The sequence below is a fragment of the Acipenser ruthenus genome, chromosome 2 (genome assembly GCF_902713425.1).
Source record: "Acipenser ruthenus chromosome 2, fAciRut3.2 maternal haplotype, whole genome shotgun sequence".
In the NCBI taxonomy this organism is placed as follows: Eukaryota; Metazoa; Chordata; class Actinopteri; order Acipenseriformes; family Acipenseridae; genus Acipenser; species Acipenser ruthenus.
Genome location: NC_081190.1, coordinates 69332491 through 69349509, shown reverse-complemented (window position 1 = coordinate 69349509; position 17019 = coordinate 69332491). Strand labels below are relative to the sequence as shown.

At 36.5% G+C, this 17019-nt stretch overlaps 1 protein-coding gene across 1 annotated transcript; it reads left to right on the top strand.

Annotated features, from left to right (window-relative positions):
* The first annotated feature begins 2284 nt into the window (after window positions 1–2284).
* On the top strand, window positions 2285–16704 carry LOC117409010 (transmembrane protein 154-like). Its single transcript, XM_034014508.3, has 6 exons — window positions 2285–2428; window positions 6884–7222; window positions 8552–8612; window positions 10044–10129; window positions 11303–11354; window positions 14113–16704. The coding sequence occupies exons 1-6, from the start codon at window positions 2383–2385 to the stop codon at window positions 14126–14128; spliced, it is 600 nt and encodes a 199-aa protein (XP_033870399.1). The 5' UTR covers window positions 2285–2382; the 3' UTR covers window positions 14129–16704.
* Window positions 16705–17019: the final 315 nt, after the last annotated feature.

Here is a 17019-nt window from a genome sequence, read left to right as displayed (position 1 = left end):
CACGGAGACAAGTAAATCAAGATTTGTACTTCTTTTTTGCATTTTTAGTCTGTTAAAACACGGCTACAGATCTCTTTGTTTGCACAAAACACAAACTGGTTCTGAACAGTGTGCTATAAAAAGCTGTGTGTGTGTGTGTGTGTGTGTGTGTGTGTGTGTGTGTGTGTGTGTGCTGCAATACAATTTGCAAAGATGTATCTACATATTCATCTACAGTATTTATGAAGCCTAAAAGAAATAAAATGCAACGTGTCCAGCAACAAGGCTTAAAACTATTTACTGGAACATTGTTAACACTAATTACTTTTCTCTGTCCTGTAGGGTAAAACAATTGTTAACTGTGAATAATGCAGAAAGACCATTCTTAATACTCCAGTAACACTTATTAATTGTAAACCGCAGTAGCAGAACAGGGTCTATAGTAAAACTAAATACATTTTTTTTTTAATTTTATTTTTTTCTTTGATTCAGCAAAACCATCCTCAGTGTTAAGGTAGTTATACAGGGTTTCTGTTTACCTCAGCATTTGTTTCTTAGAATTAAAACAGATGTACAGTTTTCTATATAGTTGTTTGTAAACTAATAATTATTTTGACACTCTTCTTAACATTTTGATTTTACAGTTGTAAGTTGATTCTATCTCCTGATAGAAACACTGTTAGCACTTTAACTAGGTAGATAGTTTCCTGCACCTGCATGCTAACTACTGGTGGAACAAGTCTGTAATTACATAGGAATCATCTGTACTATGCTGCTACCATGTAATTGTGTCAGGTAACAACATGTTCACAAGGCTGTTTCCATGTAATATCTAATTAGTTACTGCATAAGAGCAAGAACCATTGGTAATTACTCAGTTATTACGATGTAATGTAATTCATGAGGGTGGTTGGTTTTCCACCCTCTCATTTGTGTGGTAGAATGGTCCAGTTGGCAAGGTTGAAGCAATTCTGTATGTAAGTTGTCTTAGAAGGTCTTACTCAGAACTCGGCCTTAAATTCATGTAGTTCAGTGAAAGTGAGTAATGATTAGGATGGGCATCAGCACTGTCTGTAACTGGTTCTATCATGCATAGAAAAACATTCCTCACCTCGACTGCTACAAAGAAAACCAATTAGTGACCACCTCCTGTTCAATAAAGGGTGCTGCTCACAGTACTGCATTCAAGGTTCATTATCTTGTAGGTTAGCTTCAGCTAGTAAATTGCGATGTAGAACAATTGCCTGAACAGTAAGGATCATTTCAAATGATATGTGTAAGTATACGTTTGAAAATCTGGTGTTGCGGTGGAGGGGGTTATAGTGTCTAACAGAGGATTATATTGCCCGAAGCCAAAGGCATGAGGGGCAAGTAGTTTTCCACAAAACAAGAAATATCCAGTCCATATATGTCTTATTAAACCCTGAAGCTTTATCTCCATTAGGTTTCCTGATGGCTTCTCTTGCAGAAGGCGTTCCAGGTCTTGAGGCTTGTATTTCTGCATGGCTTCTAAGTATGTGCTTTTGGATTGGAGATATTGCTGAAGGACAGTGATAGATATTATCATTACTTTTGTGTTTTTGCGTCTTTTTCGTTTAGAATTTGTTGAAGCTCATCTTCAGAAAGCTGAATTAAAAGTACATGTACCTTTACTGAGGGGGGTGGGGATGCATTATTATTTAAATAAAACAAACACAAACACAGGAACAAAATAAAGGTTTTAACAAAACATTAGAAAACAAAAATTCCTCAAAATAAACAAACCTAAAACATCCAAGTTGGGCTATCCGGTGCTCTCTTTCGCTCGCTTTCTTTCTTTAACCCTGCTCCGCTGCACTCTCTTCTCAACAAATATTCCTTTGTCCTTTTATACCATGTGGCCAGGGGTTGTTTAACAATGAATTCACCACCTGGCCACATTCCACACTTCTCCAATCAAACAATGCCATGTGGCTGTGCGAAGGGTGGCCATCTTGGTTCCAGACTCCTTCACCAAGATGTATACCAGCCACCAAACTTACACACCCATGCACCCATGTGCAGAGCCTCTGCCACAATATATAACAGTTTCAGCATTGGTGTAATGCAGTATTCATAAAATTTAACCCAGTCTTCACTGTCAAGAGAAATTCATTCCTCTTTGCCAGCTATTGCTCCCTAGAGAGATTGTGTGTATTATATTCAACACTCCTGCATACCTTAGCTAGTGATTCTTGCTGCCACAAGCCCACAGTTGATTACTTCACTTCCCAAAACCATAACTCAGAAAATTAGTCAAGAAAAACACAGTCAGGAAACAGGAAATGTTGACGTATGCATGTGAGTAAGTGACTACGGAAATCAGAGTACAATGGCATTATGCCTGCACTTGACCAAGTTAAAGGGTAACAAAAAGGCAGGGAAATGTCCTTCCTCCTAATTCTACTGGCTGCTGTGTTTGCTGGAAGTGGTATGTATTTTGATATTATACTAATGATCGCTGTCCTGTGAAGCGGACCTATTACTGTGTCACAATATCCTCCTCTCTTTATAGAAACCCTTTCTATGGGTTACGCCCTATGAGGAAGTTTGGGAGGATTATTGTAAAGGAATAAAAACAGAATGTTAAAGCTGTACGTTTGCACAGCCACATGGCATTGTTTGATTGGAGAAGTGTGGAATATGGCCTAACACTTCATAACAGAATTTCAGCACCTTAGATATAAAATGTAGTGTAATGGCTTTTAATTGTTGTTAATAGTAACATAATGTTGACACATCCACATGTTTATAATAGATTATATATAGATGAATATGTTCATCAGGTTTTAGTGTGTAGTATTATTTGTTGAGAGGTACTGAGGTATTTAAACATCTATCTTTTAAGATGCATGATAAACTCGTATTGGCAAATCTGAAGCATCCCCTTTACTGTAATGGTACATTGTCTTTCCTTGGATTATCTGCAGGCTGAGCATGCTTCAGCTTGTGGCACCTTAATATTTTTTCTTCAAAAGAATGTCATACTGCTTGCATTTAACCTGACAACAACTAAAAAAAGTCTCTTTAAAGTTGTTAAAACAACTACAATATAGAGTCAATTACCCAGAAGGCTATATTAACTGGACCGTCATTTTTTATTTTTATTTTATTACCCGTTTTTATATTCAATTGTATTTTAGGCTCAGCTCACCTCTGCCACCCCTGCACTGACTCGGGAGCGGCAAAGATGAACACACGCTGTTCACCGAATGGTGTGCCGTCAGCCGACTGCTTTTTTTCACTCCATGCAGCCAACCCATCATCTAACCAGACTGCCTATTTGATGTTGTACTGCATGTATTTTTTTTATTTAGTAGTTGCCAATTATTTTTTATTATTTTCTCCCAATTTAGAACTCGTGTCCATGGTCGGCAAATGAATAGCCTGGACTCGAACCGGCGACGTCCAGGCTATAGGGCGCATCCTGCACTCCACGCGGAGCGCCTTTTCTGGATGCGCCACTCGGGAACCCCCCCCCCCCCCCCCCCCCGCGCATAGCTTTTTGATTGAAACAATATTTTTTTAAATAAGAACAGGGTCCATATACAGTAGTATGTTAAAGAGCATCTTAATGAATGTATTTTTCTTTTTATTTAGAATTACTTCAGATTCAAATGGTTTTAATTAACCCCATGGCCTCAATATAGCTCCCACAATCATGTAATAAATAAACCTGGTGTTGCGGGTGTTTTTTTGAAGCATTTTCACTGTACCAATTGGCATATCGTGACTGTAAGATATAAATTGTGTGGTATTTCTTCCACTTAGTAGTTTAGCAGGGGGACAGGTTCATAGGCAAAATTTGTAATTGGAAGTTAGACATGATTTAGGCCAGAGGGGTTCTTAGTTTGAAAAAGTCATCAGGATGAAAACAAAAAATTATACAAAGTGAATCTAAACACTAAGAACATTTAAGTTAGATAACTTAAAGAGTAAGTAGCGGGGTTCCGAAAAATATAGCGTTACACGTCCCCACATGTTGCTACAATGGTTTAAATAACATACCTGTCATTTTTCTTTTCATTGTTAACATCCTGACAACTTTTGACTCTTTTCAACATGTCACCACTAGTGCACTGGGGTTTGAGATCAGGGGCCTGCTTGCCAAGAGAGACAAACTCCCAACGCAAATGAAATGCATTGCATTATGTATTGCAAACATGTGTGTGTGTGTATGTGTGTTTTCGTAGAGACATTCATGGTCATTTTTCTTCAAAAGGATAAATTATTAAACTCCTGCTCATTTATTTTCTTAATAAAATGTATCTTTATTAATTTAAAACCATGATTGTAACAAACAACGCGTTTCGACACCAGTGTGTCTTCATCAGATGAACCTGATGAAGACATGCTGGTGTCGAAACGCATATATATATATATATATATATATATATATATATATATATATATATATATATATATATATATAGTGGAGGTTTTTAGTCCTTCGGGTTCTTTTTCAGCACTTTAAATGACCCAGCCACACACAAAACTTGATTTTTAAAAGCGCTGTTGCGCTATTTTTTTAATAATCACAAAAACCAAAATAAACAAAACAAACACTTAGCTCTTTCTTGAGCACTAATTAAACACAACACTGGACCTACCTATAAAACAGGACAGCTAAGCTGTTTACCTGTGACACAAAACATTCAAGCAAACCAAAACCACACAGGTTTACACTACCTTTTCTTTTCTTTTCTTTTTCTACGCTGTTGCACACAGACAAGTGGGCTCCTATACACACCATACAGCAGCCCAGAACAGACTGGCTGCTCTCTTTAAATACCCTGCACCTGGCTCAAAACAATTACATCAAACCAATGTGCATTTGCACATGTTTTATGCAGGGAGGCTATTAACACCCTCCCTGCTGTGTTACAATATATATTTATTGTGTTACAACATGGAATCAAAATGGATTTAATTAGGAGTTTTTACCACTGATCAACACAAAAAAAAGTCCATAATGTCAAAGTGAAAAATAAAATCTACAAATTGTTCTAAATTAATTACAAATAGAAAACAGAAAATAATTGATTGCATAAGAATTCACCCCCTTTGCTATGACACACCTAAATAAGCTCTGGTACAACCAATTGTCTTTGGAGTCCACCTGCGTGCAATTAAGGTGTTTCACATGATTTCAGGTTAAATACACTTGTCTCTGGGAGGTCCCACAGTTGGCTAGTAGATTTCCTAACAAAAACTACACCATGAAGACGAAGGAACATTCAAAGCAAATCCGGAATAAGGTTCTTCAAAAGCACCAATCAGGGGTAGGATATAAGAACATTTCCAAGACATTGAATATCCCCTGGAGCACAGTAAAGTCCATTATTAAGAAATGGAGAGAATATGGCACAACTGTGAATCTGTCTAGAACAGGCCGTCCTCAAAAACTGAGTATCCGGGCGAGAGGGGCACTAGTGAGGCCTATGGCAACTCTAAAGGAGTTACAGTCTTCCACGGCTGAGCTGGGAGACACTGTGCATACGGCAACAATAGCCCTGGTGCTTCACAAAACTGGCCTTTATGGGAGAGTGGCAAAAAGAAAGCCATTGTTGAAAAAAACTCAGATCTCGGCTAGAGTTTGCCAGAAGGCATGTGGGAGACTCTGAGACCAAGTGGAAGAAGATTCTATGTTCTGATGAGACCAAAATAGAGCTTTTTGGCCTCAACGCTAAGCGCTATGTTTGGTGCAAGCCTAACACCGCACATCATCCTGAGAACACCATCCCTACCGTGAAGCATGGTGGTGGCAGCATCATGCTATGGGGATGCTTCTCTGCGTCAGGGCCTGGAAAGCTTGTGAAGATAGAGGGCAAAATGGATGCAGCAAAATACAGAGAAATCCTGGAGGAAAACCTGCTGAAGTCTGTAAGACTTCATCTTCCAGCAGGACAATGACCCCAAACATACAGCCAAAGCCACATTGGAATGGCTTAAAAACAAAAAGGTCAATGTCCCGGAGTGGCCCAGTCAAAGCCCGGACCTCAATCCAATTGAGAATATGTGGAAAGAGTTGAAAATTGCTGTTCATCCAACTTGACAGAGCTTGAGCAGTTTTGCAAAGAAGAATGGGCAAAAATTGCAGGATCCAGATGTGCAAAGCTGGTAGAGACTTACCCAAATAGACTCATGGCTGTAATTGCTGCCAAAGGTGCCTCTGCCAAATATTGCCTCAAGGGGGTGAATACTTATGCAATCAATTATTTTCTGTTTTGTATTTGTAATTAATTTAGAACAATTTGTAAATTTTATTTTTCACTTTGACATTATGGACTTTTTTTGTGTTGATCAGTGGCAAAAACTCCTAATTAAATCCATTTCAATTCTATGTTGTAACACAATAAAATGTGGAAAAGTCCAACTTTTGAGAGCCACTGTATATATAAGCATAGATTAAAATGCATAAATAAATATACAATGTAAATGTGAATATTTGCATTCAATTGTAATGATTTGCTACGCTTTATCAGTGCTGTTCATTATTAATCCTGCTCATTGTAAATACCACCGAGTGTTTGCTGATCCTAAGGGATACAATGAAATGCATTACGATCAAAATGATTGCTGCAAATTGTAGAATCCTTGTTCTCTTGGAAAGCAGGATTATGAACACATGCAAATAGCCTCCACTGTACTATATCTTAATCTCCTCAGATGCTGGAAATAAGAATAAAGCTACTCCATCTTCATTTTTTTTTTCCCACAACCGCGTACATAGCAATAACGACCCATGATGTCGTACGGAACACAAAAGCCAGAGCACTTTTTTTTTTTTAAATGAGAACTATGTCAGTACTGTAATCTATAGCACCATTTGAAGACTTTTCATGTTAATCCTGAATATTTTTTTTCTGTTTTATTCTCTTTTCAGTGAATTCCAAAGACAATAGCTCTTCTAGCAATGGCCTTGAGGATGGCTTGTCTTGGAATGATGCTGAGAAGGATATCTCGCTTCTAAATAATGGTTCAGTGGACCTGGAAACTGAAACCCCAAAGGAATATTTGAAAGTACATCTGAACGGCAGCTTGGGCAGCTCTTACTCCAATACACCAGACGGCAATCTAACCTCTGCTCCGAATGGGCTGCATCCTCTTTTATCCAATTATAACTACTTAGCAATTGCTATTCCTCTTGTGCTTCTATTAATACTATTGGCAGTTGTGATTGGAGTGATGATTAAACGCCATAAAGGAAAGCCTATGACTTTAGGTATGTTTTCCTATATCGTTCCATCTGCTTGAATGCAACACCCAGGGTAAGAATCTGAGATCTGACTGCTCAGAGTAGCTGAATATGGGTAGCATACTGCAGTGAGGATTCCATCCAATCTGAATACAAGAATTACAAACACCGTTTTGTTTTATTAAAGGAAAAACAAGCAGATCCAATAAGAAAATACTCGTTTCAGACTTCCCAAATAACAGTGTTAATTACTTATCAGAAGAACCCATTAGTTCAGATAACACAGATATTTTACACCAAGTCTTTAAAATCATTGTATTTTAATTGATAATCATTAAAAACAATTAGAATTAAAGTTATAGCATAGATATTCTGCATATTCTATTCAAAACTGAGGAACAATATAATATATATTGAAGGGGGATAAGAATAATGTCATCAATGTAATATTCTTTTTGCCAATGTGTCTGAATAATATGATGTCCCCCACATACAAAATAGACCATAAGGGACATTTTACAAGATACATCAACTAAAGTAACCACATTTTAACAATGTAATGTTCACATGCACGATGTTATTGAATTGTACTTCAGCTCCGAGAAACCATCACAGTATCACTAAGTTGGAATTTGGAGGAGAACTGTTTGTGATCCAAACCCTATAAGTGCTGTGTGATAGGGTTGCCCCTGTATACAATGTATTATTTATTGTTATTCCAGTTTGGCAGGGATAGAGTTAATACTATCCCTGCCAAATACATGTGTATACTGTGGCTAGGACTTAATTGATTAATTAACAATCAATTAAGCCTAGCCACAGGCGTATAAAAGGAGCATCCACTTGTTATTTGATGAACCCAAGGCAAAGTCCAAACGACACGACACGACAACAATAACAATAACAACAATAACAATAACAATTGTCCTTTATAATTTCCCAGACTGAAAGTCGGTAACTACCTCCAGAACACTCAGAGACGATTACCTGCCAGCCCAGCATCGACAGCTGTGTCTGTTAACAAGCATACCACTTGTTTATAATCTTGCTCTGCCTGGGCTCTATTGCATACAGTTGTGAGATAATTAAAGAGGCAGTACCCTTTATTTGCTGAACAGTTTTTTTTTTTGTTGTTGGTTTTTTTTGTAACTAAACATGCACAAGAGTGCTTAAATTGCCTCCTTCTGCCTCTGCCTGCTATTTTTACAGTTGTTAAAGGCTGCCTGCACCATAACAGTGCCCGTTCACATGCTGTTAGACATGCTTTTAGTTATTTTAGCAGCTTGTCAGACTGGGCTAGAGATGGTTACCTGTAGCTTTTCACAGGTGCTCTAAATTGTTCTTTTCCTCTTGCAGCCTACAAGAAGGATTTTTATCAGTCACCCGGTGATGACGCAGACGATGTGAAGATAGAAAGGTAACGCATTCATTGGTACTGTAGTTATCGGGGTGGCATGAGACCATATCTATCTCATGTCTGGTACTCTGATATAGTACTCCATTATGCTGAAATCCTATTTAATATCCCCACAATCAGCTGGCCCTGCTGGTGGTTCAGACATTTGGAGTTGGTAATTTTAGACTCAACTGACTTTTTTCTAGAGTGAAATGTGTTGAATGGACACAAGTCAGAGAAAGCAAGCTTGTAGTGAAGGCACACAATCAACTGCCCCATGCCATTGAATGATATCCTGTGTGACTAATAGGAAACAGCTGGGCGTGATGTCATTCTGCCAGAACAGTTTCAGTCAGACTGTGGAGATGAAAATACACGCAGTCATGTTTTCTCTACTGATAATGCAGAACTGCAGTAATTCCGAAGCGCACCCAAGAATACAGCTGTGGACAAAAGTTTTGCATCACCTAGAACTGAGAAAAAAATACTATATGGACATAATTTAGATATGTTATTTCATATAATCAAAGAAACTACAAAATGATATTGTAAAAGTCTACACAGGTAGCCATAATAGTAGTACAGTATTTCACATTAGATTCAAAATATCACATTTTTCAATTTTTGTCCGTTTTTCGTTAAGTATATGGAAAACTACAAAGCGGTATGTAATTCAATATGTTAACATTATTCAGTAGGTTTCATTCGACTTTATAAAGTAAATTAGTTAATTCTATAGGGTGATGCAAAACGTTCGGCCATAGCTGTAGTATACAGTATTTCAATTTCAATTCAGTTCCTTTATTAAACAAGGTTAAACTGCTGAAAACAAACAAATTCTCATTTATAATGGTGACCTGGCCAAAAAGGCTCAAACTGCAGCAAAGACACTAACATTCATCATAAAAAAAAAAAAAAAAAAAACTTTAAAAAAAAAACGTTGCTATGACAGCATACAACAATATATACATTAAAACACAACACAGAGATAAGTCAAATTAAACTATACAATCTAGACCATTCAATGCAGATTTAACAATTACAATTATCAGTCGGTAGAGTACCCAGTTTCTGTTACCAAAAATGGTAAAGCAGTTTCAAGATTATCTTGTAAACAAAGTTGTTGTGGGTTGCTTCTGGTAAAAGCAGACCCTGTTTTCCAAATAGACAGACAGACAGACAAGCAGGCCTCCGGTAAGTAAACACAATCAAGGCCTTGATTGGGAAGGCTCATAACACTGCAGAAATAAGGGCATTTCCACAGGAATGGATTACTGTGGTTACCAGTCACCAACTTGCCCAGCCGGTCAAGTAAATACCCTGATGTGAGGTTATAGCTATTATATTATATGCCATCTTGTCACTAATAAGATTGCTTGCTTTAGTTTGGAATATTCTGTCTTTTTAATGTAGCTTGCTAAGAATTTAATTTATTACATTTTTTCCCCCAAGTCCTTTATTTGAGGATGACATCCCCTCTGTTCTGGAACTGGAAATGGAGGATCTAGAAAAATGGATGGATACTCCAGAGAAACCTGGTAAGCTGAACTATACATATAATTATTATTTTAAAATATTGGCCGGACATTTATTTAAAGTACATAAATATATCTAGCAAAATAATTCCAGTAAATATTACTGTGATTTTTTTAAAATCTCATATTTACCTATATTAAAGATTCAGACATTATTTTAAACTTTAAAATTGCTGTTAAAATGTATTAACCAAAGAAAGTCATAGTTTGTAATTCCCAAAAGAACACAGTCAACATTAAAAACAAGTTAAAAAAATCTCTAAACATTTGAAATGTTTGCTGTTATTTTAGTAAACAACATGTTTTGGCTAGCATTCCTAGTACCAAAAGCTGCTTTTCCTATGATTGTCATGTGAACCAGACGTGTAGCATTGAATACAAAATACCATATTCACCTTGACCATAATGTGTGCTTCTTTCACATAGTAAAATATGAGACCTAGATCGCAATGTATATTAGGTAAGATGTACCTGACATACTTTCTTAGCACTAATATACAGTAAAAAAAAAAATACTATAATAAAAAAGGGTAATATAGAAATGGTTAATAGCAATAATGTGGACGAAACCTGGCAGGGGCGAGGGTTATCCTAGTGTCCCAAGTATTTAAAGCATGTTTGACTTCACCCAAATATATTTGTTAATCCCAAAAATGTTCCATGTGTTTTTCTCATTCAGTGTTGTGCTTCTGCAATGCAGTTTTCATTCAGTAGAGGTCTCCAGTGTATTAGTAGTCCCACCACTCTTACAAGTTAACCTCGTGTCAGTATTGCAATGTCTCATGTCTGCTCCAGCCTCTCTCTCTCACACACACACACACACACACACACACACACACTAAAGGGTCAGAAACATTACACTGGTATCCTGGAACAGGATCTGTATGCATAAGACAGAAACCTGCACACCACATATAAACATAAACACAGCATAAAAGTTCAAAACAGTTTTTTTTTTTTTGTTTTTTTTTTCAAATTCTGTTGTGGCATTATACATCCCTTTTAAGTTATTTATTTAACATTTCTTTATCTACTTAAGGCATTCTAATCCTTTTCCAACCAAAAAAAGTACATAGTTTATGCAATTTCCAGTGTAAGCGGTGATTTATTTTTTCGATCTTAATAAAACATTTGTTGAGGTTTTGTGTATCTAAGCTGATTGTGTTGGTGTTGCAGCTGAGAGTGATGGCTTGCCTTCTGTAAAAGAAGAACCAGATTCCAAACTCAGGTAAGAATCATACAGGTGGTTTCGAGAGAAACTGCAGTTACAAGCTTTTATGAAAAAAATAGGTACTCCTTTTTAAAATTAAAATACAAATGTACACTTTTTCAGTTTTGGAACTGTTTGGTTTGGTTCTGTCTGTGTTAGTTTTCTGCATACACCAGATATTAAAGGTAGCAAGAGGCACTTGTGTGAATATGCAGTTCTGCTATTCAGAGAAAAACCATCACCGCTTAAGAGTTGGACCAGGACCACATAAAGGGAAAACCAACACTGTGAACTGGGCTGGAACCCAATGTTACACTCAAAGTATTGAGTGGCATCAATCATGCAGTTATCCATTGCATAGGGAGGTCCTAATGGAATAAAAGGCAGAGAGGATGCAAGCACCTGATGTTAGCTGTTTGCTTCCATCCAAAGCCATGCCTGATAGAGCTGGGTGACTCCCACAGTATAAACACGTTCAATCTCAAGAGTGCGGTTATTCCAAACTCGGAACCCCATAAAAGTACACATTCCGATATAAGGTGGGGTACAGTGAGCCAAGTCTTTTTTATTAACATAAGAGGGAGACTGTTTTAATACTAACAATAAAAAAAATCATTATTTTCGTTGCACACCAGTGCTTGTTTACTATGTATATGATTTGTCAGTTTGTTTGTTTCCTTTGATACTGTAATTCCATTAAGCTTGAAAACAAATCCTATTACAAAAAAAATGTCTATAGGGAACATACATGTAGGCAGAAAATGCACTGCTGAAACATTCAAACTCTGTATTAATACCTAGTTCACCATTTCCAAAGCTTACTAATTTAAAGGTGATCTAATTTTCAAATGAAAACACATAGCTTCAAAGTCTAGGTTGTCTGTTTTAATGATCTAGACAGTGGCAATTCCTTAACTCTGTTTGTCAAGCTAGGTTTTTCCCCCAGGGCTGATTTAAATATGGTGAAATGAGATCTGTGAACCCCTATGGAATATAGTTTGTCTTTTGGCAGCACAAAAAATTTCAATCATTCAAATTAATTTACATGTATTTATTAGACCAGAATGGACCTGCCTTTTCTGCTAAAAGAGCAACAGCCAACAACAGCAAATGTTCTCTGCAAGAGGCAGCAAATCCCATGCTTGACTGTAACTGTAAATAGGTTTAGTTTTCTTATAAAAATAACTGATTAAAAAGTAGCTTTAGTATTGTTTATGCTCAGCATGGTGGTTTTGTTGCATTTTAACTGTATCATAACCACTTGTAGAACTGACAAATTCACAGTAATTTAATGTAACTAATTGTAATGCTTTTTCTGAGAACGGACCTTTCTTACTATTACTTGCTATTTGATCCTCCCGTTTTGTTTTATAACTAAAGAAAATGAAAGTGCTCACTCGCTACTGACTCATATCACTCTTGTTTAACCATGGGGTTTGAACAGTATCAATCTGGTAGCAATTATCTTGGCATGCATGAAAGTTTGGTGCAACTCAATAAGGAGTAGATTTTCATAGGTCCGTAGGGGGCACAGTCCAAGTTAAACCAGATTTAATTGGGGCTTCACTTGACCCCTTGCTTTTAATGTCAGTAAAGAGTGCTCTCAGAGATGCAGATTTGGGGTGAAACATGGGTCCCTTAATATGTCTTGTTAAACTCCTTTTTTATTGTAACATCCATTTTTGTAGATATCACATTTTTTGTACAATATTTTTGGTCACATTACCATTATTCCACATTTACATAAAAACAGAAGTATTTCTAATACTAGCCTTGGGCTTGTGTTCAAATCTCAAACATGTACAAAATGAGTTTTTAATGAGATTTTTATTACATGAGAGTAGCTGTTATTTACTTCATGCTAATATTGGACTCTGCTTCTGCCAAGATAAAATGAGATAGTTGTGGTGGGGACCAACCAAGACGTAGCTTTGCTGTAATATACAGTATGAGCCTTCAGAGCTTTCTACGCTGAAGTGTAATTGTGGCTCCAGGGATCAGCCTATTTGCGGCCTCCCTGGCGCATCAGCACACACAACAACGGCGATGCTGGCTCCAGGGATCAACCAAAGTGTGATCTCCCTAACGCCTCAGCATGTAAACCATCCGGAATGGGCTGCGTGGGGCACTTCGCAGGGGTCATCAGGTGGGCACCTCCCATCTTCTGTGTTTCATCGACTAGCCCACAACACCCTAAGAAGGCTCAACAGTGATGCTGGTGTCCCCTTCACCCCCCACCTAACCCAGCCCAGTTTATTTACCTTAGCCATCCATTCCTTTTCATTGATGTTAACTTCCTCCACCACCTCTCTTTTGAGGTCCCCAATCGGCCTCTTTTCTTCCTCAGTCAGAGCCAGTTGCTACTACTCTCTGCCTCCACAGACAGAGCCTTCACTATGCGCTGCAACTCCGGTCCATTGAACCCAGTATTCCGCACTGATATTCTGAATGCTGCTAACCTTATTCTGCATATGCAGTATTCAGAGTATTACTACAAATATTACCAAACTAGTGAGTGTAGGGAGTTTGTGTGACTGGATATGTAATTATAATCTTGCACTATACATCCCCAAATATGACCTTTACTGTTTGCATACAAAAGTAAAATAACAAAGTCTGACATCCGTTTCTTGTGACATAAATTGTGCCTGCCGCTTCAGCCAGTTTTAATCAGTTCATTGATATGTTAAGATTTATTATTGAAAAGCAGATGTTCAATATTTGCAAAAAAATAAACATAATAACTCAACCCCCCCCCCCTCTCTTTTTTTTGCAGCGAGCCAGAATCATGAAGCAGTTGAAATGGTTTCTTCTTCGTCATCCATATCTACGGTTTTGTATTCAAATAATGGTACATGTAGTTCTTCTTGAAAGGGTGGTACATCAAGATGTGTTATTGATATATAATATAATATAATATAATTGATATTGGCATTTTGTTACTTTTTTAATTCTGTGTGCAATAGGTCAACTGAAGAACAATTGGTTGATCATCATTTCTTGAGTGAACCTTAAAGAGTAAGTAGCTGAGTTCTGAAAAATATAGAGTTGTAAGTCCCCACATGCTGCTATAACTGTTTAAATAATGTACCTGTCATTTTTCTTTTCATTATTAACAGATTAACAGGGTTTCATATCTGTCTTCTGAATCAGGGTTTCCCTATCCTGGTCCTGGGGACCCCCTGTGGCTGCTGGTTTTCATTCCAACTGAGTTGTCAATTACTTAATTAAACCCTTAATTGAACTGATCATTTGCATAGTAAGACGTTTTTACTTGTTTTCAGCTCTTAAACAGTTGCAGAGTTCAAGTTGGCTGTAACATTTTATAAGTAACTTGAACTCTGCAACTGTTTAAGAGCTGAAAACAAGTAAAAAGCTCTAACTAAGCAAATTAATAGTTCAATTAAGGGTCTAGTTAAGCAATTAGGGATTGGGAAACCCTGCTCTAAATCACTGAAGGAAGAGCGATTTAAAAAATAAAAAAATAAAAAAATAAAAAAAAACAAGTGCTGGGTTTTCTGTTCTGTACCACATCATGGATCGTTATTGCTGTGGGCAATAATCCTTACACTATCAGTGCACAGTGCACTGTGAAAAGAGCTTTGAAGCAGACTTTAAAGTCATAAGTGTAAAAAGTTGTCAGGATTTTAACAATGACAACAAAAATGACAGGTACGTTATTTAAACAGTTGTAGTAACACGTGGGGACGTGTAATGCTATATTTTTCTGAACCCCAGTACTTGCTCTTTAAATGTAGTACAGTATACATTATAATAAAGAATAATAACAGTATAATTTAAATTGTAGTTAAAAAGATTCACATGTATTAAATGGATGTCTGGCCAGGGGTAAAAGATATAATGGAATTATTAATATTATTTGTATGTTTTAAATCACATGCATACCCACAGATGTACAAAGTCAAGTATATATATTTTTAAAGAATACTTCCTATTCTAGTAAAAATGCATGTTTTTTTTTTATCAATGAGATCTTACTTTTTTACAGCGCAAATATTTTAACTAACTATTTTTTGTATTTAACACAAAAACAATAGCCTATTGTATCTATTTCTAGGCAGCTAATGAAATGAATCATTGTTGAGTTTACCGCAGTATGTTTACACAATATTTTTGCAGTTTTACTATGTATTTACCATAGTTTGCCCTGGTTTGCTACGTTTACTAATATCCTTTACCATACCTCACTATTCTTTACAGTGCTTTCCTATGCTTTACCATGCATTCACTATGCTGTAATACACTTTGCTATGATTTTACTATGTGAAACTTTGATAAGGGTATGTCGTCTACTTGAAAATAATGCAGACAGATTCATAATTTATTTCTAATAGAATATCATATAGGAGCTATACGTGTTGATTTCATGTGGATTTGCAGCCCATCCCCCACCTATTATTCAGCATGTATGAAAAATATATTATGCTGGCACCCATCTGACTGGGTTGAACATCTTACCTGCTGCTGCTGTATTTGCTATAGATTTCTAATGCATATGTGATCGAGAATTTGTATGCCGGGGCAATGGAGCAGGACCAATGGGTCTAAAAAGCAATACATATAGATAAGGACTATGTGACAGTACACATTTGTTTAATATCCCTCTATAATGTATTAGTATTTCATAAGAATAAGGGCAGCTAGGTGTGGTGTTATTGTACTCTGCGAGCTGTGCCATGTATACATAGGTATTGTTGTGTCAAGCTGTTGAAAAATGAACTCTTAGCAACAGCATTCTTCTACCAGCAGACCTAGAGCAGATTCGCTCATTTTGAGAGTTTTGTTTTGTCTCAGAATTAAGCCGTCTCATAAAATATCAGAATTCATAATGCATTACAATGGAGTATTTCAACCTCGCTGCTGTTTTTTTCTTGGTAAAGGGTATCGCTTAAATAAGGTACTTTATTACCATTTCTAATTTAGACAACTGGCAGAAATCTTTCATTTCATTTTTGTCTATGACAACAGTTATCATTTAGTATTTTTAATCCAATTCTGCTAGCTTGTTAGTAAGGATGCTTTTTTTTTTTACCAATTACAAATATGCTGTTGAAGAGCAAATGTGGAGAAATATAATCAAATATAAATCTGTTGATTGCCGTAATATAATATTTAATGTTTACAATCCTGTGTGTTTTCTAATTGTAGGATTCAAAGTAACCAACTGAGGCCTATCCAAAGATCTGGATTATTAAACTTGATCATTGTAATAATGAAAGGCAAATAATAGTTATCCCCATCTTTCTAAAGGTACAAATATTTTTATGCAAAATGTCTCTGTTCTGTAATCTACAATGTATTGATTTGTGTTTTGTCTCCACAGTTCAACAATAAATGTATATTTTTACATGTTTTATTGATTCATTTTTTGCAAAAGTAAATACAAGTATAGTATACTCACTGAAAGCTCAGTCTTATTAAATCATAAAATTCAGATTCAGCTGCCGGTGGAAAATATATCACCATAACTGGATTATGTTTGAGTATGTATATTGTACCGCTTATCTCCAGGATGTATAGACACATGATGAGTTTTATGAAAGTGCTTTGCTGTAAATGGTTTGCTAGCCTTGTATTATATGATTTTTTCATTTTTTACTACATGTAAAACTGTTATTAGCATTGGGGTTCTAGTGTGTGCATGTGCAATACAAACATTACT

Bases quoted from the DNA above. Each gene is read 5' to 3' on its own strand.
- LOC117409010 (XM_034014508.3), top strand. From the start codon at position 2,383: ATGTCCTTCCTCCTAATTCTACTGGCTGCTGTGTTTGCTGGAAGTG. The intron at 8,613-10,043 runs GTAACGCATTCA...TTTTCCCCCAAG, and splicing joins GACGATGTGAAGATAGAAAG to TCCTTTATTTGAGGATGACA. The intron at 10,130-11,302 runs GTAAGCTGAACT...TTGGTGTTGCAG, and splicing joins GGATACTCCAGAGAAACCTG to CTGAGAGTGATGGCTTGCCT.